This window comes from Sorghum bicolor, chromosome 9, assembly GCF_000003195.3.
Source record: "Sorghum bicolor cultivar BTx623 chromosome 9, Sorghum_bicolor_NCBIv3, whole genome shotgun sequence".
Lineage (NCBI taxonomy): Eukaryota > Viridiplantae > Streptophyta > Magnoliopsida > Poales > Poaceae > Sorghum > Sorghum bicolor.
The window spans coordinates 46,494,941-46,520,059 of NC_012878.2; the positions used below are offsets into that span (position 1 = coordinate 46,494,941).

The 25,119-nt window shown below is 42.1% G+C and overlaps 1 protein-coding gene across 4 annotated transcripts; it reads right to left on the reverse strand.

Annotated features, from left to right (window-relative positions):
* LOC8077924 lies at window positions 3,757-22,694 on the reverse strand. 4 transcript variants are annotated; one of them, XM_002440951.2, is made up of 27 exons: window positions 22,348-22,694; window positions 21,929-22,022; window positions 21,664-21,839; window positions 21,522-21,586; window positions 20,981-21,323; window positions 20,404-20,470; window positions 20,150-20,303; window positions 19,430-19,597; window positions 19,222-19,332; window positions 18,911-19,120; window positions 18,716-18,817; window positions 18,062-18,292; window positions 17,110-17,184; window positions 16,864-16,935; window positions 16,052-16,237; window positions 15,809-15,967; window positions 15,495-15,587; window positions 14,881-14,952; window positions 12,625-12,742; window positions 12,227-12,405; window positions 10,471-10,552; window positions 10,235-10,339; window positions 10,050-10,156; window positions 9,615-9,692; window positions 9,439-9,534; window positions 5,817-5,912; window positions 3,757-4,368 (listed from the first exon to the last, which is right to left on the reverse strand). In XM_002440951.2, exons 2-27 carry the CDS (start codon window positions 21,934-21,936, stop codon window positions 4,201-4,203), a joined length of 3,321 nt encoding a protein of 1,106 aa, XP_002440996.1. In that variant the 5' UTR covers window positions 21,937-22,022; window positions 22,348-22,694; the 3' UTR covers window positions 3,757-4,200. The 4 variants fall into 4 exon arrangements, with proteins under 4 accessions (XP_002440996.1, XP_021303071.1, XP_021303073.1 ...); XM_021447396.1 differs by having other exon boundaries at window positions 16,864-17,016; XM_021447398.1 differs by having other exon boundaries at window positions 16,864-17,016; window positions 22,495-22,693.

The window sequence follows — 25,119 nt, forward strand, 5'->3', positions numbered from 1 at the left end:
TGATGAGGAAAGACCACAACGTACTGTTAAAAGTAAGAATTTCATAGAAAAGGTGATGTTTCTTGCTTTGGTTACAAGGCCTAGATATGATGCAAATGGAAATTGTACATTTGATGGTAAAATAGGTATTTTTCCCTTTACCATGGAGGAACCGGCAAAAAGATGGAGTCCAAACAGGGATAGAGGTAAATCATCTTTCAGGTGTTCTTATGCTTAACATAAGTTTTTCTTGGTGCCTAAAATATGTTTATTTACATCTTTAGGTGAACTAGTAACAAAGGCTATGACGTCGGTAACAAAAGAAGTTAGCCGAGACATTCTTGTTAACAAAGTTCTACCAGCTTTGAAGGAAAAGTGGTCAGCTGAAGAAGGAGGGATGCCAATCTTCATTCAGCAAGACAATGCAAGAACTCACATCGCCGTAGATGATCCATCGTTTGTGCAAGCCGCCCAAGCTGATGGTTGGGACATCAGGCTGACATGCCAACCTCCCAACTCACCTGATCTGAACGTCTTGGATCTTGGATTTTTTGCAGCTATCCAAGCATTGTTTGAGAAAGGAACCCCAAACAACATCAAAGACATTGTCGTCAAGGTAAATGAGGCATATCAGAACTACCCAGTGGACAGATGGAATCAAATTTTTCTAACCCAACAGGGCTGCATGATGGAAATCATGAAGCATAATGGCGGCCAGCACTACAACATCCCTCACATGAGAAAGAAGACCCTTGAGCGGCAATAATATTGACAGTCCTCCAGTCAAGCCCATCAGTCGGGTGCCTCATCATAACATCTTTCTTATGCTCTTCGCCATGCTAGCGTAGTAGCTTGGCTGTCTTCGCACATGTGAATAGCCTATGCACCCGTGGAGCTATAGGGAAGTACCAAACGACCTTTACGGGGCCTCCTCTCGTCTTGGTACCATCATTTGATGGCCCTTCTTTGTATCGTAGAGCTTTACACTGTGGGCACTTATCTAGGTTTTTATATTTTTCTCCACGGTACAATATGCACTCATTGCTACACGCGTGGATTTTTTCAACCTCAAGGCCGATGGGGCAGATCATTTGCTTGGCCTGGTATGTTTTTTCTAGCAGCTCATTTTGTGCTGGGAGCATTTTCCTTATTACACCTAACAATTAGTCAAAGCCTTATCGCTCAATCTGTTTGTAGATTTAAACTCTAAAAGCATGATGTTGGCTTCCAGTTTGGTCATTGGACAATCCGTGTTCAAAGGCGTTTTGTCGTCTTCTCTCATTTTCTCTAGCTTTTTGAGCTGACTATCACTAAGAAATTCGGTCTCTACATTACATAGCAGCAAAGAAATACCATCGTCTTCCTCAGTGTCGTCAGCTAGCGTATTCCTAAACACATTATCAGTGGCATCCACATGTTGGGTGTTGACAACGGGATTCTCGTCATTGTTTGTCTGCGCAACATTCACATCCTCGTGATGGTGCACGTCAGTCATGTCCACATCATCATTGTTTGTCGCAACATTCACACAAACCTCCCCATGCAGATACCATATCCTATAGTTTGGCATGAACCCCCTCATAAGCAAGTGCGATCGGACAGACGCAACTTGAACAATCTTCCTATGATTCATGCAATCTTTGCATGGACAGAAGATCATGTTCCCGACCCCATCAGCAGCTATGGTAGCTTCGATAAACATGCAGACGCCATCCATGTACTGCTTGTCTAATCGAGATAGATTCATCCACTCTCGATCCATCTCTGCTAAAAAATTATAGAGAAATTAATAACTAATGGATAAGCTTCATGAACAATTTGTAAAGCTCGAAAACATCATATATAACTTGAAAACACCTAAATGGTTTCAAATTTAAAAGTCAAATGTAGGTCCAAACAATTGGTCAACTCGTAGTCCATGAAAAACAATTATTATACACTAATAACAAGCAATTTTTTACTCAATGCCACTAATCTACTCAATGACACTAATCTACTTAAGTTTTTTAAATAAAAATAATAATTGGATACTTGATCATGAACACCAAACAATGTGTCAACTCCTAACAAAATTGTAAAATAATCTACTCTACTCCTAACATGAACTAATTCGAGCATCACATACTAACAATCATCTTGATCAAACCATGAAATTTCCCAAGATTTCAAATGAGGTCATGATATATAGACAAAAACTTGTAGCTTTTATGGATGATGGAGATGATGTATATATTCCTCACAAATTGCTTGTAAGCTTTGCACAAAATCCAATTGCTTGCTCTCTAGGATGGAGGAAGAACTAGAATGAGAATCAAGCAATGTAGCCTTCAAAACTAAGATAGTTAAGCACCAAAATCAATAGAGTGGATGCCCCTTACTAACCTTAAAGCAAAAAGATCAAGCCATTCTTCAAAATTCAAGAGAGAGTCACGGGGAAGAGCAGCCGCAACAATGAAGGGAATGGCCCAGGCAAGCTCTGTGTTCTCGGGATGGGAGTGAGGAGGAAGCAGTGGAAGGCTGCAGACTTTTTGTGCTGTCAGGGATATCACTGGCGGTTGGCGACACGAGCTGCCAGTGATATCCCAATATCATTGTCGGCTTAGGTGCCAGACCGACAGTGAAAAGTGGAGGAGGCAACACTGCCGGTCCTAGTAACAAGCTGGCAGTGATGTTGTCCATCACTACCAGCTCTTCCTCTCCTCTATTATTCAAAGCCTGAGCTTTGAACCGGTAGTGAAGACTCATAACTGCCGATTCTGTCATTTTCGGCAGTGATGTCGCCGGCAGTGATGGAGCGTTCTTTAGTAGTGGTCGGCTATCCGGACATGCGGCGCTCTGCATCAGGCTTCTGTGTGTTCCTCGACGAGCCGCTGATCTCCTGGTCATTGAAGCGGCAACTGGCCGTGTCACGCTCTAGTGTGGAAGCTGAGTATGGCGCTGTGGCGGTGGAATATATTTGGTTGCGCCAACTTCTCGGCTAATTGCATTGTCACCTTGACAAAGCCACGGTGGTGTAGTACGACAACATCTTCGCAATGTATATGTCTTCAAACCCGGTTCATCATAGGCGGACCAAGCATATCATGCATGATATTCACTTTGTCCGTGAGCACATCCAGCTTGGCGACCTCCGCGTTCGTCATGTTCCTACTGGCGAATAGTACGTGGACATCATGATGAAGGGAACAGTACACGGACATCATGACGAAGGGGTTACCAACATCGATGTTTGAAGCTTCCATTCTAGTCTTTGCGTCACCCCAATCCAACGCCAGACTATGGGGAAGGTGTTGAGAGTATATGTCTGTACACTTGTTATATGGCTTGTATTACTTTGAGAGGGTGAGCACGGTCACCACGTTCTCTTGCACGCACGTTCTGCGCCATAGCCTCGGTTGCCCAGTGAGCAACCTCCTTGATGTACACCATATATATTCATTGAGATCAATACACAACGATGTTGGCTCCAATTATCTCTCTACACTTGTGACACATCGTGGGTGCAACTCGACTATTGAAGCATTGGTGTGCTGATGGTAGCAAAATACATTGAGGACGTTTGCTGGGTCAGTGCGAAGTTGCGCCTTAACACTGGATGTGTAATGAGAAAAGGGGTAGAATGACGTAAGTCAGCTCATGGAATGAGAAATTAGCAAAGAATACGTGAACAAAAATGCTAGAGTGAAGATTGCAGCTCGGACAACAAACATCGTTAAGCAACTCAGCAAAATCCAATTGAATTTATTTGTTATGGCAGCACATAAACATGTCGAGAAATAGAACTTGTACCTTGGATTGGGAATTCATATCATAGCTGTGACGCCTAATATAGTACACAGTACTATATTAAGCAATTCAGCAGCATCAATTTTGCATCAAATGATGCAATGCAAACAATTCATCATATTATAGTGTTCTACAAGAAAACATGCTAGAAATAATAGTGAAACATGAATTTCAATCTTGACATTGTGATCAGGAATGCCTTCAGTCCACAAAAAGAATCTAAATGGGGAAGCTCCAATGAACCAAAACTACCATCAATACAAGACCAATGTATTTGAATTAGTGCACATGTTTACTACAGCGTCCACCCTAAATCCTAGTGTTACTACTGCACAACTGTTACACAAACTTGCAAGTGGGCGGTGGAACACTGTTTCCTGGTTTACGAGCAAGGCTGCACTGTCCTGTTCCATATTTGTTTTGGTTTGCAATCAATCAGGCGCTCGGAGCTGAACTGGGTATCTTGAATTGCTTCTTTACATAATGTGATGCCTCTGAATCATTTCTGTGACACAGGACCCTAAGGAGAGTTTTGGAGTCCACTCCAAATTTGCTTTTGCCCCCTTGAGTAACTTCTCGTAGGTCATCAATAAGCACACGGGTCTGCAGATATATGACGAACAATAACATGTGATGCATATAGATAGCAATTAAGGTACGTAGATTTCCTTGAACATGAAGGATAGCAATGTATCATTATATATTAAGAAGAAAAAGGGGAAAGAACCCTTACAAGCCCACCCACTCACACCACAGAGAGACAGACTCCTACTGACTGCTATTAGGCACAAGGGCAAGGAGAAAGAAATGCCCCTAGCCTGGTCAAATCCCCAAAAATATAATTCCTTTCTAGCGAGGCCAAGGCCTCATCTAGGCTAAAAGAGCTCACTCGAGTGAGAATACTGGGACAGTGGGCCCTAAGGGATTTTAGGCCGCTAGTATGAAGTTACAATGAACCACTAGCTTCTAGCACCCAGCCTAAGTTACGTCCACTATATCTGGTTGGTGATGGTTGTGGCTAGGGGTAGGTTTCACTCTCTACCTTGGAGGATATCATTGTGGACTGAAAAATATCAGATCATATAATAAAGAATTTTGCTTCATGATATTACATTTGTGACCAGGACGTTTCCATCTCAGTTTTCTGGTTTTTTCTTTGTGAACTCAGTTTTCTGGTTTAGGATGATTTCATCTCTTTGTTGTTTGGTTGTGCAGATCGGGCCATCCCTGTTTTGTATTTGGTTTGAGGGATTGAGAGGAATGGGACGGATGTCTATTTCAAATCATTAGCAACTGTTGTTTGTGGGGTCCATGTGCCAGTCTCCCTATGCCTTACCTTTTCCCTGGGCATGTGGCCCAGAATGAGTTCGGCAAGGCCACCAGGACAGACAAGGCGGCTGGTGCCCCCTGGCAATATTGGGAGAGGCAAGCAAGCGTCAGCAGGAGGAAGAGCCATCGGCGGAAGGAAGAGCACAGAGGACGGTTGCAGGGGCACCTCTTCGCACCAGAGAGTCAACAAAAAAGAAGAAAAAAAAAACATCAGAGAGGGCCCGTGGCTATCTGCCTCCAAGCCACAGGGCTGTGAAGTTGGCTAGCCCGTGGCCCCTGCCTGGCAGTGCATCTATGCCTGCTGAGACCGCCCCTTGCTGACTGCGAGGTGAGGAGGGGAGGTGGCAGCATGGGGCCATGGCATTGAGGGCCACTGCGAGGCACGCGGGCGGCACGAGGGGAGGTGAGCTCAGCGCTGCCCAGTTCCAATGCAATGGGTGAGAGGACTAGCAAGAAACAGGGGGAGACAGCATGAGCAAGGGACGAGTTGGTCCGCCATTTTTTTAGGGACGAGGTAGTTCCAGATATAGTCGAACTGTCTCATCCTCCGGTTTCTCTGAACAGTAGGATGAGGTGAAATCCCACCTTGTCCCTGTCCTGCCCCCAAACCAAAACCTTAAGTTCTATGCTAGATTAGCATATAGATATTAGGATTTGTCATTTTCTAAAAGCTATGACAACACATGAGCACATGATTAGTGAGAACATAATCAAAACTTTACCTCTTGCTTGATCAGATTTATTACAGGACGTACACGCGAGACCAAGTTTTCAACAGTTCCCCGAGGCAGTCCATCTCCACCAGAAATAAAAAATTCCTACAGCAAGTACATGAATATTTAGATCATAGTCAATTGTTTGCTCAATAAAGACAGCATAAACAGTGTCCAATCCTGTCAAGGCATGATACTCCATTCCAAATTATATGCCATTTTTAAGTTTGTACAAGTCAAACAACTCAAATTTTGACCAAGTTTTTAGAGAAAAAAATGTATTGGCACGTATTAATTCAAATAAATACAGTATCAAAACATATATTTGAACAAAATTTGAATGAAACTAATTGGATGCCACAGGTGTTGTATTTTCTATAAGTTCGGTCCAATTTAGAAAACTTTATCCAACCATATGTATACTTCGGACTCTGGTTGCAGCATATGTGATCATCATGTAACTCAAAGCGGTGAATTGAACTTCAAATACATACACTGATGTAAACATGAAACAATAACACACTCAAGTTGACTTAATATTCCTAGATCTTTTCGAGAGCTACAACTTTTCATATAAATTTCATCTCCATCCAATTCTGTATGAAAAAATATATTATTTTTCTAAAGGTGACACCCCATTATGTGATTAATATGCTTCTGGAAGTTTGTATCAATTATTTAAACATCTTAACAACTTTAAATGAAAAAACACGAAACTACAATGTTGTAGATCTTGTCGAGAGCTACAATCTTCTGCAAATTTTATACCCATCTGACCTCGTATGATAAATATATGATTTTCTAATGTGACAATCCCTGGTATGTGCTTAATATTTTGTTGAAAGTTTGTAACAATGAAAAACTCAAAACTAGGAAGTTGTAGAACTCATCTAGTGTTACAACTTTTGTAAAAAAAAAATCATCTCTAGCCGACAGCTTATGAAAATGATATGATATTTATAAGGTTTAGCCTAGCCATGCTAGTCCATGTGGCATGGCAATTCTATTTTGCCATGCCAATGGGAGTGGCATGGCAAGCTTTCCATGAGGAATATGCGCCGATAGACCCCTCCCACGACTCTGTTTTCAAACTCGAAACCTTTTGCTCAACTGCGAAAGGCTTTGACCATTCCCAAGAAAAAAAAAAGAAAAAACTATCATCCAATTTGATCACGATACGCGTTTCCAGCAACAGGCTAGTACTAGTACCCTGCCTAAGCACCTACCCGAGATTGGACTAAGGGTAGGTAAGACAGCCCGCCAGACTGGCCCCATATTGTGGGTGGATCTCGAAAGATAGGAAATATCTCCCTCCAGGCCATACATACAACTTTCATCGAATATGGCTTTCCACAGAATTCTAGTCAGATGCTTCTTCTATTCTTTTCCCTGGCGCAGCTGGGCCATCCTGGACTTCAACTAGAGACCTCGCCCGTGAAGTAAATCATTCGGCTTTGCTTTATCCATGGGTAATGAGTTTCGATGTATTGGGCGTTTCTGTTTAGAAATAGAAGCTTGGCCAGTAAGGCCTGATTCAAAAAAGATCAATCACCCCCTTCCCTAATCCCTACTTCAATGGAAAAGGGGGAATCACCCTTTCACAGCTGCCCCTTCATTAAATTTATACCTATCCTTTCTTGTTGGTTAGTGAAGGAGGATATAATTGGTAGAATATAAGATATATTGCATTGGGTCTCATGGGCTGATTATATAGGGTACATAGGACTAACACCTCATGTGGGTACATAATGTGGTACTATTCTTATTTACTCTAACATCCCCCCCCCCCCCCCCCCCCCCCCGCGCAATCACAACGGGTTTAGGTGAGACTGGAGAAGAAGCTGATAAGCTAACATCTCCCCGCAGTCATAACAGTTGATGCCCCGCGTATGTTGTGGCTGGAGAAGAAGCCGATGAGTTCTCATGCAAGGCGGTAGCCCTTTGTGCCGACGTCGAGGTAGCCGAGCATGAGGGTGCGGCAGGCAATGGTTGAAGAAACCGTGCTGAAGATGGCCGAGGTTGACGTAGTTGTGGTCGGGTTGCCATGTCGATGGAGCTGTAGGCGCACAAGGGGAGCCATGGTAATGACGAAGACACGTCAAGGCAATCATCATGGGAGGGGGCAATGCCGAAGTCGATGAAGTCAGGACCATCATAGACGTAGAAGAAAGACAGCGAATTAATAGAGCCAGACGAGGTGGGAACGGCAGGGTCGATGCCAAAGTTGATGCAGTCAAGCCGCCTGAGCGCCAAGGCACAACTGGATTTGCTAGATCCACCAACGTGTCAGGGATGAAAGCACGCGTTGGTGTAGCCAATACCGAGCGTACAAGGGAGAGGGCCCCAACCGTGTGGTTGTGTTGGACGAAGAAGCAATGCGAGAAGACATGTCGACGAGCAGGTCTCAACAACGACGCGGGTAATGGCAACTCGATGACGAAGACCTAATCAGCAGGACCAAGACCTTGTGCAGACGGATGGCACAGCAGGGATTGCACAGCACAGTTGTTGATGCAACAGCGAAGAGGACACACGGACAGCGGTGCTACAGCCCGATGAGGCGACACAGCAGCAGCCCTGTTGCTCGGAGAAGATGCACATAGTACTCGGAGACGGTGTCGATGAAGTCGATGCCGATGTCGGAGTAGAACGCGCGAGGTCGACGAGCGGTGGGCGGCTCAATACTGATCAGTGATCAAGCAAACCAAAAACATACTGCGAGACAGCACGACGGCAGTGGTGCGACCCGATCGGGCAGTGCAAGGCAAGGCGCACGGCAGGTCATAGACACGCGGGGCCGAAGGCGCTGACGCGGATCGACGTGGTGGAGATGGGCAGGTCCGCCTGACAGCAGCGACACGCCAGATCTAGCTGCCTCCATGGCAGTGTAGGGTCGGGGCATGTGGCCGGGCGTGCCGCCACCACGACGGCACGAGACGGGGCAAGATCCATCTGCCACCATGCGACGAAGATCAGGTGTCGACGGTGACAACCGACAACGAGCCTAGGGACGAGACAGCGGCGACGGCCCGACGATGATGTAGGGGAGATCCTGATCTGTTGTGTGACGACAATAATGGCAGCCGGATCAATAGGATCGGGCGCCTAAATAGGGGTGCTGCCCCCAACGGAGATCGACCTCTCCTCGGGGGCGCACGGTGCAGAAGCAGCAGCGGCTAGGGTTAGGATCTAAATATAGGCGAATGATACCATGGAGGATAATTGGTGGAATATTAGATATATTGCATTGGGCCTCATGGGCTGATTATATAGGGTGGTACTATTCCTATTTACTCTAACAGTTAGTTCGGATATAGACCAATAAATACACTTAATGCTATCACGACACCTAAACTAACACCTACTCTTGGCACACCTTGCTGTGCAAATGCATGTGACACGGAAAGTGATTTGCCACACCGCGTGCATTGGCACAGCCAAAAGAGTTATAGATAAAAACAAAAGGTGGGTAAGGTTATTTTAAAAATATAATCTAAAAAGGGTTAAAAAAAATACAAAAAAATCCGACAAACAGCCATCTAGCACAAAATGGAACCGCTATTCTGTTGTCTCTTAAAAGAATAAATAAAATACAGCAAAGCAGGCAATATAATTATGTAAATGATATAACCTTCAGGGTTTCAAGATCTTCCTCCAAAAAAGGTGCATCGTTTGGAGAGAAGACACGTGTAGAACCTCCATCCAGTATCACACGAAGTAAGCCATCCTACCAATCGAGAGAGCTTTAAGAACATAGTCCAGAATGTTATGAAATCCCATCATAAAAGTAATAGCTAAAGTGATTACCAGGGATGCTTGCAGTAGCCCTGTAACCACACGATCCCTCAGTTGTTCCACAATGACATCACAAAGTTGATTAAGGACCTGAAAATGAGCTGTACCATAAATAAGGAGCACCACAGTTCAAAAACTAATGTGCCTTCAGGTTTTTAATGTAACAGCTTATGCTTGCACTTTGGTCTGAATGCCAGATAGAACTCTGAGTAATAAAATCATGTTATTGTTCCTCTTTAACAACAGAATGAGAAACATATAAATATGGACACATCATTGCATGTTCACAGTTAAATATGATCTTTACCATGATTGGGGATGCAGTCACATGTCAGTATCCATAAATTGCTCAGGTTGAACACAGACATGACGTGTCCAGTTTGAAAGAAAAGAAAAACACAGAGAAAATGAATTCCTTGAAAAGCTAGTCCATATTATGTAACGTACCAAATCAAGCACTTCAGTTATGGTGTCCAATCGAGCTTGAGCAACACCGTTTCTGTATAAATTCTCAATAAATGGCTGCTGCAGGTCCCAGAATATAACCTTTGTCCCTACGGAAGAAAAGAAAAGGTTCAAATATCAATAGCAATAAGCTTCTACCGAAACATTGCCTCTCTATATTTCCTTACCAGTAAATTCACACAGACGATCAATAGCAGTATTGATTTCTTTTCTACTGCCATCAAATTGATTTTTCTGAGGGATGGCACTCTTTGACTTTTCACTTGTACGTCCTGGCAAATAAATTACAATCATATATATGATTGGCTTTAATCTACAAGGACTGTACTAGGAAGATCAAGTAATTTTGGGCAGTTACCTATCAAGAGATAAATTGTATGAAACTAGTAGAAAGAGAACTTACTGATGTTAGTTTTTTCACTTTTCTTCCAAGCCCACCTCTCATTAATGCTGTCCTCCAACTTACTCAACTGGCTGATACCATACTGCATAAAAAAGTGCTTCTGATTAGAAAGCTCTAACAAAGACGAGACTTAGGCCCCATCTGGTGCTGCTCTGAGGGCTCTGGCTTTGGCTCCCAAAGCACTGTGCGACACTGTTTGTACTGTAGCACACTGAGGCAGGAAGACAAATGTCTCCGGCTCCAGCAAAAATGAACTGGGAAAGGGAGCAGCTGCATATTTGGGGCTTCTCCTGGCTATGCTATAGTACTGCTGCAGGAAAGAACCAGAGCTGGGAGGAGCCCCTCGAAACAGGGCCTTAATACAATAAACAGGGAAAGCATTTGAAAGACAAAATGATGTTGTGTGATCCATTGATGTAAATCATGGCAAAAGCATAACACTATAGACACCATGATGGAATATAAGGTTTCAGAACACTGAACTGTAGACAGCATAATCTAAATTACTGATATTAAACTAGGATATTACAGACATCGCACCATATTAATGGTAGCTATAAATTGAAAAGGGAGATAGACATACTAGGAAACGTGAAAGACAAAATTGATTAGAAAATGCATATAACATAAGAACGTGCACTATCTTTGAAACCTGTTTTGGTCTGATCAATGGCTACGCCTACATGGATGGTCTTTATCAGACTTCAGCCACATTTGGTTGCTTGTGTGCCCAGAAGATGTGTGAACGGTAGAGGACTGTCGCTCAAGCTCTTGTAAACAGAACCTGGGTAAGGGAAATTCAAGATGGACTCTCCTTGAAAGGCTTGATGCAGTATGTTCAAATTTTGCACTATTTAGAAGAGCCGAAGAGGTGGCCATGAAGATGAGGATCAACTCTTTTGGCAGCACGAGGAAAGTGGTGTTTTCTCTTCTAAATCCACTTACAAGGCATTCTTCTTTCGTGCACCTTTGAGCCATGGAAGCGACTCTGCAAATCTTGGCTGCCATCCAAGTGCAAGGTATTCTTTGGCTTGCACTTAGAAACAAGTGCTGGGACTGCTGACAGACTAGCTAAAAGGGGTCTCCCTCATCCAGAGAAATGTGTGCTGTGTGATCAAGAGGAAACAGTGCAACATATTCTCACTAATTGTGTCTTTGCTCGGCAATTGTGGTACAGCTTACTGGCCCCCTGTTGGTTTGGATCACACTGTGCCTAGACGCAGTGATAACTGCTTTGCTGATTGGAGGAAAGCCAATGTGAAGGTTCATAAAGCTCAAAGGAAAGGGTTCAACAGTGCTGTGATCTTGGGTTTTTGGACCCTGTGGAATCTCAGGAACAGATGTGTTTGAAAGAGTTGCTCCTCCTTTGCCAGCTGCCCAGTTGTTCTTTAAAGAAGAGTTGCAGCATTGGTGTTTCGCTGGTGCCCGAAAGCTCCAGGTGTTATTTTCTGGTCAGGGAAGGGTATTGGTTGGCCTTTTGTTTCTGGTTAGGTCATGCTACTGTTTAGTGCAGGTGTTTAACTTATATATTGTCTCTTGCAATCACTTCTTAGTTCCTAGAGGTGGTGACATGGTTGCCGTGTGTGTTCTTCCCCTTTCTCTCTTTAATAGTTTAATATAAAGATACGCAGAAAAAAAATCTTTGAAGCCTGCAACAGAAATTACATAGCTGTGTCTGCAGTCCTAGTGCCAAGCACTCCAAAATGCTCAGGAATTAATTATAAATAACCATGAGCTATGGCAATAAGAGACTCACATATAGACTGTTGAGCCGTACACACAGCTTTGGCATTGTAAGCTGAGTAATTTCACTAGCTTTCCTCTCATCAACTGTTCTAACTTCTTGGACCTCCTTTTTTACAAAAGCCTTGATTCCAAGCTCCTTTTTATATCGAGTAAGAACAGGAACAGGCGGAGCTAAATCTTCTTTATCAACTGCAAGCAGACAAAAGCCATTGTCACTTGATAGCTAGACAAATGAAGATATTTTAATTACAAAAAGAGTTACCAAAATAAGATGGATATTTCTCTATTTTTATACTGAACAGCAGGTGTTTATACTTGTACAGTATACATTATTGAGCAGGCATGCACAAGAAAATATCTGCCTTAGATATCAAGAAGCTCTAAAGAAAAGAACATGATCGTGCAAACCTAGGGGTGCAGTAACAAGCTGTGTATAAACTTGGAATGCCTTGTCAAGACCACGGCATAGACTATTTAATTCTCCATCTCGCATAGGAACCTTAAATGCAAAAAATTGATCTGCAGTCTGCAATAGTTTGTGAAGAATCAGCATTTTGCTGTTTAGAGATCAGTGGGAAGCAGATTATAAACAGCTCAGTTAAATCACCAAAAGAAATTGATACAGCAGTTGAGTTATATGTAGTATGCTGTATCACAAGAATTAAAGGCAGGAAGGAAAGAGCATGGAGAAATCTTCATGGAGTGTAGGTACAGCTACTATAACAAACTCATCATTTTCCCATGTTAATTACTGGTAGTCATATTGTACCTAAAAGTAGACAGTAAAGCCAGTAAGCCACTAGTAACACCAACAAATTTGGTTGGAGCACTCGGCACCATTTTTCTTGGAGGAACTATCTTTGACGTCCTCAGTACAGTTTAAATGTTAATTTACATGACATGTGTTCCCCTTTCTTAATTAAATGATAAATTTGCATCATTGCACAACGTGTGTGAAAGGGCCACTCATAAAATCAGTAGACAGTACGTAGTAAAAAGAAGTAAATAAGGAAACATATAGAATGGTGATCAAAGATGATTTCATATATCTCTAACACACAAATGTATCTTCATGTACATTACACAGAACCCAAATTTTATGGCTTGCCTTTAGAGATACAATTTACAAATGACCTTTTGATACTTTTATGTCACATTTTTAACCACACATTTGAGTTCAATATTTGTTTACTTATTTCTTTATTTTTACTTAGGACGACATGCTGAGCTTTGAGTTGCCATAGCACAGTAAAGCCATGGCTACAGTAGCAGCAGCAACCCTCCATAGAATTTTTAGTTGCTTAACCCTTAATGTAGATATTTGCTACGGACATGTAAATCAGATCTGTTAGATCTTGTCAAATAACCGGCTCTACAAATAGGAGGCCAGACACTGTTGTTTCATTAATGGACTAACTACAGAGCCACACTGGCACAAAGCCAATCATGAAAGACAACATTACTACTCCCTCCATTCCAAATTGTAAGTCATTTTAGGTTTTCAAGATACATAGCTTTTACTATGTATCTAAGCATAACATATATCTAGGGGTGCATAGCAAAAGCTATGTATACTATCTAGAAAAGCCAAACAACTTACAATTTGGAATGGAGTATTATTCTGTTGGGTAATAATAAAAACATATAACAGCAGACAAGGATGTAAGAAAACTTTACCATGCCCTCAAAGAAAAAAAAAGGAAAAAAAAACAAATTACTAGACTATACGTAGGTGCTCCAAGGATTTAAAGTGCAAAAAATCTCATCACCTACACTACTAACGTGATGGCATGGGAATACATACAGAGAGTTTATTATTAATGATTGCATAATTAAGTTATAATTAAACAACAAAAATTATTTGGTGTGCAGGAGGACGCACGTCCTGGACATCGGGTCCATCAGATTGGATCATCAAGATTAGTTCTAATGACAGGCTTCTAACGGCAGGCTTCTTCAGTTCTTCCTCCTTCCTCCTTGCCTAACCTTCTTCCTTGGCCCTCCGCTTCACATCCCTCTCAACGCGCTGTGACCACGTCTGCGGCCCCTGCAAGGTTACGGATTGGGTTCGGGGTTGGGGATTTTGGGGACCTCTGGCTGTAGAGGGATGTCCTGGGAGTTTACCAGCCTGCGGTGCTGGTGGCTGGTTGGAGGGATGGAGCGGCAGCAGGGTGCCACCAGCCACAGTGATGGTGAACAGTGGTTGGGTAAGGAGGTGGAGGCGTCATGATCAGAGCAGTTAGTGTCAGCTGTGGTGAAGGGCCGAAGCTCCGGGAGGGGCGGGGAGGAGGTGGGGGAGCAGGATCCATGGCGTGCTGGGTGGAGGTCAATGGAGGAGTTGGTTCTGTATGGGTGAAGAAGACATACAGCTGAAGCGCCTTTGTTATCCTCTGTTACTTCGTTCTGGTGAGGAGCTACACAAAGACGGTCATGATCTCAAGGACATGCGTCCTCCTGGGCACTGTTTCTGCTTTTGATTAAGCAATTACATTCTTTCATCCAAATCAACATTTTAACATGGCATTGCAAACATAACATCAAAACAAATTATAAAGTGCAAACAAAATAATTCTTGAGATTACAGCATGAAAGAAAAACTTCATTTAATCAAAACAACTTTTAGCATGAATGAAATTTCAAAATAATGAGGAACAAAAGAAGCACCTCTTCTATGATTCTATAGACTTCTACAATAGAATTCCCATGGCGTTGTTGAGCGGATATAGGGTCCCAATCCTGTGGAGCATAAAAATTAGAATAGGGAAGATAGGAACATACAAAACGATAATTGTAGTTCACAAGTATTAACTAACGTTACATAGCAAAAATAAGCCAGCAAAGAACTGAGAAGGAAACGGAAGCAGTAGTCAAAATTGTTATTGGATCCTTACACAAACTCACAGGTAGAAAACTGCAATTATATATATTCGAAAATAGAACTAGACCAAGTAACGGTTTCAATAGATTCCAGAAATCCATCCTTCAATTATGGAAATTTCCATAAATCATAGCAGGTTCAAATAGCACAATATATAGTCACTAGTTAAAACACAAAGCTCAAGTAAACATTATATAAAATTTTTCACTAACAACATATGTTTTTACTTTCTTGAATTTAAGGTCAAACATCAAACTAACAAATACGCTGAAAGACACTTCTAAGGATATAAAGAACTTGGATTTTTCATTTCAAATCCCATGGTGAATGGCCGTACTAGTAATAATACAATTAGGCAAAGAAATTATCTATAAACAAAAAAGACACAGATGTGGGTTACCTCTTGGTCAGCAGCCCTTTTAACCCAAGTTTCAATTCTCTCAAGTTGGCCATTCACCCAGCGTAAAACTAATGTACCAGATTTACTTTCAATCTAAGAAAAGGAAAGCAGAGAATTAGGATAAACAAGGTTTTCGAAAAAAAAATTTAGGATAAACAACACTACACCAACAATGCACTTAAATACATAACACATTATCTATCTTTCGCTGTTCAGCACTCATTGGTTGATAAAATGGCAAAAAAATGTAAGTAAACACATGGGTTGCTTGCACTTATCTAAGTTCTATACTACTTCATGAAGGTTAAGGTGACCTGATATGGAGCTAGCTTATTTCTGCATATGCTATCCAAACCATCATCTCCAGTAACAGAAGCCATCACAGACATTGTGTATTGCTCCAAAGCATCAGCTGCCGGAAATACAGAAACCACGTCCTCCGTAAGATGCTCAGCATGCTCAAGGAATGGTCTCTGGCAAAAACGATTCTATGTAAGCATGCAGACACGAAGTTACAAAGTCAAATTCATTTAAAAGATATGCTTGATATAACCTACCAATTTATTTCCATAAAGTTTATGGATGAGAGAAGCAGAAACAACTGCTGCCTGTGGATGCCATTTTGTCAAAACAGGTGTAAAAATGGTTGTATCTTTCTTCAGAAGTTTCTTTGTCTCCTCAGCTAGAGACGCTAAAACATGTTCATGTGTAGCATCCGCTTTGAACTCTACAGAATGTGCCATCTGGAAGGAAAATAGTAGAATGTTTCATCAACCAATGAAATGGTAGCATATTTTTCTTACAATAAATGATATGATGGTAACGTATCATCAAAAGGAACACAAGTATGTGCCAATTCTTTATTGTGCTATCTGAACTTTAATGATGATGTCCAATTCAGGTTTCAACACACGGAAGTGATCCACATAAATGTTTAGACACAAAGGCACCACTACAAATCCTTTGTAACCACATGGCCAGAAATATCCACAGGAATGTTTAGGCAAAGATACAAAACAACCATCCAGACCATACATCTTATATCAGGCTTGGATGTCCTCTACCAAAAACAAAAAGAACAATCATCTAACACATCCAGCTGAGAAGAATCTTGTCCACACTAGGAATAATGCATATGATGTTTCCCTAAGAGTAGTCAAACAGATAAAAATGAAATGTGAAAAAGTAATGTACAGGTGCAATGACCAGTGACAACCGATAAAGATTGAAGGTTTCACACATGAGAACATAAATGTGTCATCGATAACCATCTCATGGTAAAATGGGGTTAAATCAAAGATAGGAAATTTAGTCCATATAAATTTGAACTACACTACCAATGGAATAATGGCTGCTGCACAAATGTCACCTTCAAGAAAGCATTTTTGACTGAAGAAGTGATGTAACGGTCAATCTGATCTCTGTCAGGAGACTCCGGTGCCTGATGCACAAAAGTAAATGGGTGCCCAAAATCAGAATTTTCTAAATGTGCAAACAATGAACACTTCTGCTCTCTTTTACTCTGCAGTGATTGTATTCAAATAGAACAGAAATTGTTACCATTAAAGTGAGATGGCAACAACAGTGATCAGAAACAAAAGTAAAGTAAAAGCACCTTGTCATTTTCTTCACAAAGAATCCGCCTTGTAAGCATTGCCACTGTCACAACATCAGCCATCAAGCTGGGGCCCTGTAAATATAAAGAAAGTCTGAATGTGCAGAAAATAATGATCTCTTGTTGCAAGCAAATGAGAGTAAAAAGGTTCAGTGTGGTATATTATATACTCCCTCCGGTCCAGTTTATAAGGTGAACACGCAAAACAAGGTTCAAACTTCACAATCTTTGACCAATAATTTGGTGAACAATTTTTAACAATTGTAAACTTGATATTGTTAGATTCATGATCAAATATACTATCCAATGATCATAATTTTATAATAATAAAAATATATAATATAGAATAAATGAATGGTCAACTTGTAATTTGGGTGACCATGCAATGTTTGACTACGCCTTATAAACCAGACAGGAGGGAGTATATATATAATATAATGTATGAAATGCGTAGAGTAGCATATGTCTGGTACTGAAATCTGAATAATAGCAACATGCACCCATGGATAAAATGGTGGATCAAGAGAAAAATATGTGGTAAATCTTATGCATAGGAAGTGAACGAAACATATAAGAGGCCAAAATGAGAAAGAGATGAAGATGACAATGTTCATAAGAGATTTCAGAACTAAATTTATTGATCGGACTAGAAAGGTAATGCAATTACATTTAACTTAGCTAAATAACGATGACCAACCTTATGCACATGTGTGCTGCGGGTTCAAAATAACAAATGAACAAAAGATTACATGAGCGGGACACGTTACAAAAATAACCTTCAGTGAAAAGGGTATTGTAAATATTGCTACATAAAGTAAACAAATTAACAAAATCAAACATTTGTCGAAACAAAGGGATTAGCTTCCAAATAGTAAAGGGTATATTTTCCATAGAATAACTGTCCATGCATACAGTGTAGCACAAGACCAAACCAGGAGGTTGGAAAACAAACCTCGGAGAAATGTAGGTGATAGTCATTTAGTTTCTTGTCCACCCATTTCTGAATTGGAGACAGGAAAGACTGGAAAAATGTGAAGTCTTGATAGCTACCCTCAGCATCAACAGAACTACGCAGGCTTTTCAAGTATAATCTTTCCTGCGGACCACGCTGTTCTTTCAAAGGTATCTTCCTCAAATGGCCAATCACAACTTTCAGAAGTCCTTGCTCACCTGTAAGAACAAACTGAGTTGCAGAACCTATGTCAATTACCATACTCCTTTTTTCTTGAACATGCAGGAGATTATCACTCTTATGGAGGCAGCTTATTTGAGCTAAACCAGTAGCACAGTGCAGAATAAAACTTTGTAGAACATCTAGCTTCCAGTGAACTATTGCATATTAAGGAAACTCTATTTGCATATATATATAAACACAAAACTTGAAACCCTATCCTGAACAACCTCCTCCCTGCTTTTGACAGATGCGGAACTTTTAAGAAAGAGCCCAAGATGCTAAAATAGGCTCAATTCAATAAGCAATTCATGGACAATATTCAGCAGTGAAGAAACACACTGGTTGCTGTTGTAAAGATATTTGGCAGCAACACAGAAAAAAAAAACAGAATTTCCACAAACTTAGCCTTAATTTACTTCATCATGGATTCACCTGTCGAAATAATACCCATGCATAGCATGTATCGTGAACAGTCTCTGTGATTCCTAGTATCCGCCAAGTCGACTTCAAGAGTTCAAGGATTTCCTCCGCCTCCTGGTGGATTAAAGAAAAAACGTAAGAGAAACATCATTGCTAATGGTGAAATTACTCAGTGGAAAACTGCAATCACGGATTTGAGATAGTGACCTCTGTAATTTTTCCCTCATCCAAGATGTCAAAAACACTGCCAAGCATCTTTTCATACAATGCTACATTCAGATGGTATCCATCAGCCCAGTGACAAACCTCACCAGTAAGATCACCCCGGGCAGGCCTTTCAGATAGAGAAGTGGCAACTTCTCTCAGTGATCTTAAGCATTCTGTGCGTTGAACCTCCGCAGCAGATGGTGGCAAGGACTAGCGAAAAAATACACAAGGATAATTCTCAATTAGTGGAGATTTCGTGCAAGGGTTATAAGAGGTCAAGCATAATACTTTTTCTTGTGTATGAATAAAACCTCGGATTCTTCAATCTTTCTAAAAAGGCTCCTTAGCTCATTGACTTTTCGACCTGACTCCCCAAATCCAACAACTGGATGGTTTATGAGGCCTTCCTCCAGCATGTTTAACTAAACCCCAAAAAACACAGATGATAGGATATAATGTTATGAAATGAGGATATGATTCAAGGTCATTTAGAAAATAACTGACCAAAGCAATGCTAACCTGTCTCTTCTGCCAACGAAGGTATGCTTTCATATCAGAAAATTCAGCTCTGGATATGCAGCATAATAGTTCCAATGGAATCAAAAGATTGTCCATCCGTTTTCCAACTTTGCCAACCATAGCATTGAGTAATCCTTGCCTAGTTCGAATATCCATGGACTCTGTTATCTATCCAGAAAAAAAGGGGGGATGCAGTCAGCAAATGTAAAAATGAGCATATTTAAATGCTTTATGGGACCTGGAATCACCAAGATACAACCTAGGGAACTGTAGATTTCCAGTGGCAGGTGCCAACTACCAAAAATTAACTATTCACTTAATAATTTTGAATAGCAAGTCAGTCACTAGATTCGATTGGATAAATAGCAGTTCCTCTATATTCAGCAATTTTAATCTGGTAATCTACACAGGAAAAAGGTGCTTATATTCCTTTGATTTAAGGTACAAAAGTCCTTTAAGAAATTTTCTTCATCAAAATGAGTTAGTATCACAGAAATGCCATCTAATCACCTCAAAAGTTTGCATTTAAAACACTAATGGCAATAATGACATTTCAGATTACAAAGTTCTCCATGATGTCTTGTGTAACACTCAAAATAAATTTAGAAGGTAAAAGCATACAAATGTAGAAATATAATTAAACTTGAGTGGACTAATAGGTTAAGATAAGAAAATGGCATGCTAATCTAGTCACCAGGAAAAAAAGTTAGGACATCAAACCTCAAGTTGAGCTCGCATGGTTTCAAGCAAACCAACTAAACCAGGTTGTCGGTGAGTGTTGGTATCCACACTTTCACTCTTACTACGACCGAGTTTCCTCATTAATCTGTGCCTCTTCTCTTTTTTCTTTTCTTTCTGAGGAACTATAAGACCCCTAAATGTACCAAAATAGGATAGGTTATATTGTGCCCTAGGAAGACTTGTTATCTTTTAATGAGAACCCTATGTGGATGTAAAGAGATGCACAGGCCTACCCTGAAGCACCAGCAGCAGCAACAAGGATCTCATATGCTGTCTCACGAAGATCATCATCTGTAATACCTGAAAAAGTAGCGTACCTGCCAATAACTTTCAAGCTCGAAGATGAAAAAGGTTGAAGAAGTAACTGATGACTAATGGCCTAGTTATCCCAATCATTACTTCATTAGAGTGAAATCTTTCAGGCAATTAAAAAAATAAAAAGAAAGAGTAGGGAGGTCTAGTGTGCAGCTGGAGCCAGGGACAGCTCCCTATCAATGGCTTAGTTTAGGCCAGGTTTTGTTTGTCGGGTCATTTGTATATTTTCCCATGGCGCATTAGTTGTACTGTTGATCATTGTGGATTTTTCTTCATCTTTTTATTATTAGTTGAAATGATATGCAACTCTCCTGCACTGCACATTCGAGAGAGAGAAAAATAGCACACGACTAGTATGATACGACGAAATCACCAATGAAATACCCAAACGAAAACAGAACAGATGGATGATCACCAAAAGGCATAGCACTTTATCTGTATCTGTTATTGAACATGTAATTTCAGGGTAGTTGTTCATCAATTCATAACTCGTACCTGTTTCAAATAGTGGTAACCGCAACAGTAGATCACTGGCATCAGTTTGATGTCTTCTAGAAGCCCTTCGACCATCAAATTCATCTTCATCATCCTCAAAGTCTTCAATGTCATCAATAGTTAATTCCTTCTCGGTCGGAGAATCAAATGATTGTGATTTTGTCAAGTTGGTAGCTGCAACTGGTGATGACACAATAACTGGTGCTGGTTCCACATCCGGTGGTGGTATCACAACTGGTGATGGTGCAGTGGCTGGGATAGGGGGTGGTTCTCTTGTTGGAGCTGGTCCTGAATATTCTGGTTTTGTAAGTAAATAGAACTCCTCTACAGCTCCAGTGTTATTCTGGCCAAAGAAATAATAGTATTTAGGTACATGGATATGATAATGGATAAAATGTATGCCATCAAAATAAGGGAGACAAAAGTATCTAGATGTTCATATGAGATGTGGTACAAAAGAACTAACTCAAACGAAACCAACAAAAGAACTTTTCAGCAAGACAAAAAAAATAGTAAGAAAACAAAATATAAACCAACTCACCACATACGGATAGTCAAGGCTATCATGAAAAAGGCGGATGGCATCTCCAAGGTCAAGAGGTTCACCTACATTTTCTAAGCGCTCTCAGAATTGATGCAAGAACAAACAAAAAAGGAACTCCGATAATAAAGCTATACTTCACCTTTCTTAGCACAGTTGAGGACATAATCAACACTGACTTGGTCTATATCTACATCATCCAAAGAGATTGCACCAGGTGGCATTACAACTTTCTTGATCAAGTTGCCAGAAAGAATGTAGTTGAGTAATACTTGGCGGTCACGGCGATAACGTTGCAGCAGCTCAACAACATTTTCTCTGCTTAATTTGAAACACAAAACGGTCACTATACAATTATTAAACGTAACATCTTTAGGAAAGAAGGTTTATTCTGAAGCAACTCTTACTCGTCCATATTATATAGCTGGCCAGCTGGGGCGGCACCACTCTAGTTTTAAAACCCTGATAGAGGTCCTACCAAATTCCTCACAATCAGCATAGCTGGAATAGAAAAAAGGGAAAAAACATTATATACTATTACATCAAACAAAAAACCACATACAGCATGGTAATACCGTACTATGAGATGTTCGATAAGCAGTTGCAGAAGTGACTTGCACTGTTAATGAAGTATGCATTGTTGTGTACAAATGAAATAGTCAGTGAACTGTAGTTCGCATCTAGTGGTAGATGTTCGTGTGCGAAAAAAAAAAGAGGTAATCCATATGAAATTTCACGCAGACAAATTCATGATTAGCAAATAAGAATCCTCACTAAACAGTCAGAGACTCAACATTTATGACCTGGCAACAGACAATGCACTGACCATAGCTCCCAGGACACGCCTGATCCAACCAAATTAGGGAGCAAAGCAACGCCACAGCCACCGGCGGAGCCAAGGCCTGGCCACCCTAGGCAGCTGGCCGGGCTCCCACGGTACAGCAGAGGCGGGAGGGGAGAGGGAGGTGCGTACGCAGGGTCGCCAGCCGGTGCGCGGAGGACGGAGGCGACGGCGCGAGGCGACTGGCGAGAGGCGGGAGGCAGGAGGGGGAGCCTGTTAGCAGTGGAGATCGGGATTTAGGGAAATTGGGAGAAGGAAGAACACGCGAGGAGGTTGGTGGGAGTGGGAAGCAGGAGGAACGACTGGGTGCGTTTGGTTCCTTCGCTACACAAGCCTCGCACTCCAACACATATCATATCCATATTATCTATGTTATTTTTACATTTTTAAAGTAAAAGTAGGCGTTCGATATTACTGAACTGATTCGGTACTTCGGTATTTATATAAATTTGGTTCCGAAAAAATAGATACCGATCAATTCCTAAAAAAACTCGGTACCGAGGAAATTCGGTATCGGTAAATTCGATTCGGTTCCGGTATTTACCGAAATTACCGAACAGACTTCGGCAGCATGTAATTCAACAATGGAAGTAGCCGTCGTTGGCTCGCTGCGTTGAGTGTCTGGTGACCGCTCAAGGGACAGGGCGTCGGCGTCAAGACGGACGTCGACGACTCCGGTGCTGGGGACGAGCGTCAGCGAGGATGGGCGCGGTAGGGCCGCGGGCTGCGGCGGGTGCGGTGACCGCGCTGCACCTGCGCGAGCGGCGACCTTGAGGATGGGCGCGCCGGCGCGAGAGGGGCCGCTAGGGCTGCGGTGGCCGACGGGTGCGGCGCTGGCTGCTAGCGTGCTGTGCGCCTGTGCCTGCGTGAGCCGCGACGGTGCGACCGCGAGGATGGCGAGGGGCGTGGCCGTGGGGGGGGCCGGGGCCGCGGGGGCGGCTGCGGCGCTGCGAGTGCGAGTGGCTGCAGCGTACGGCGTGCCTGCGTGAGGATGGGGACGGGAGTTGGGCACTTGGGCTAGGGTTCCTGGGTGCAAGAGGATAAGTTGGCTTAGGCTTATGTGGGATGTTCTTGGGCCTGTTTGATATTTCGGTACTTCGGTTTACCGAGGTACAGGTCATTTCGGTACCTAGCAAATAGGAACCGAATTTTTTGGTTTCTGTATTTTTCAGTTCGGTTCCAGGTAATTTCGGTTCGGTTCTCGGTTTTTGGTGCCCAGCCTGAGCGAGAGGTGCGGCCGTGGGGGGCGAGGGCGCTGGGCCACGGGGGGGGGCTGCGGCACTGCAAGTGCAAGCGGCTACAGCGTGCGATGTGCCTGCGTGAGGATGGGGACGAAAGTTGGGCACTTGGGCTAGGGTTCCTGGCGCAAGAGGATAAGTTGGCTTAGGCTTATGTGGGCTGTTCTTGGGCCTGTTTGATATTTCGGTACACATTGGGTACTTTGGTTTACCGAGGTACAAAATTGAATTTATCTCGGTAATTTCGGTACATGGCAAATAGGAACCAAATTTTGCGGTTTCGGTATTTTTCGGTTCAGTTCCATGTAATTTTGGTTCGGTTCTCGGTTCTTGGTTTTTGGTGCCCAGCCTGACCAACAGGTGTGCTATCTGGTTTGCTAAAATAGCAAGTTTGCTATTCCTAAATTTTCGCTTGTCATATATAGCATGTCGTCCTCACTAGCTATCCTATACAAAGGCTATTATGAAACTCTATGCTTTGAGTGAGTTTTTTTATTTTACACAATGGCTAAATCTTGTAGTTTAGAATATAATTTTACCTAGTCTCTTGGAGATGCTCTAAGACAGGCTAGTAATAGCAATTGATAGTTGTTTGGATATCTGTATTGTTTTAGCCTAACTATAACATATGTTTATTTGGTTAGTTGGCTTAGGCCTTGTTTAGTTCATAAAAATTTTCAAAATTCTCCATCACATCGAATCTTGCGACACATGCATGGTGTATTAAATATATATATGAAAATAAAAACTAATTGCACAGTTCATCTGCAAATCGCGAGACAAATCTTTTAAAACTAGTTACTCCATGATCGGACAATGTTTGTCAAATAAAAATGAAAGTGCTACAGTGTCATTTTTCAACCGTTTTTGCGAACTGAACAAGGCCTTACTTTGCATAGGGTGTGTTTGGTTTCCTGGCTTATTTCTAGCCTGGATAGAATCTTAGCCTAGGCAATTTTAGCGTGATCTCATCAAGCTAATTGTTTGGTTGCCTGTATTATCTAAACCCGGCTAACAAATTAGTGTGTTTGGTTGTTTAGTTTACTTTGCATAGAATACCTTTTCTTGGAGCTGGTAACTTTACCCCATTTGAGACATTTTGGCACGTGGACGAGCATGGCAAGCACCTCCTATAGGTTCTCTTCCCTGGCAGCAATTGGCCATCCTCCATCGAAGCACACGACAATAGCAACAATTGCTTCCTTCCCAAGCAAGCACACGATGTGTGTGGCAGAGCTGCAGCGGCCACAACGAGGGAGCACCAGCGGGGAAGGAAGAGGAGCACCGGTGGGAAACTAGGCAGTAAGCGATGGATTCTCCAGCTCCTCCATCCTCCATCTTCTCCATCCTCCATCTCCTTCGTTCTCCAGCTTGCTAGCTCGCCATCACACTTCTACATCAACAAATGGCGCCTAGGGCGTCGCCTTCCTCCCTGAGGGAACAGGAAATGTGCCGCCGCCACAAGACTTCAGCTTGCTCGATGGAGACAAGTTCCGCCGGTAGGGCCACCTAGTTTCCC

Bases quoted from the DNA above. Each gene is read 5' to 3' on its own strand.
- LOC8077924 (XM_021447396.1), bottom strand. The intron at 16,238-16,863 runs GTGACATTTGTG...TTTTCCTTCCAG, and splicing joins TCAAAAATGCTTTCTTGAAG to ATGGCACATTCTGTAGAGTT. The intron at 10,340-10,470 runs GTAAGTTCTCTT...TTTATTTGCCAG, and splicing joins AAGTGAAAAAACTAACATCA to GACGTACAAGTGAAAAGTCA.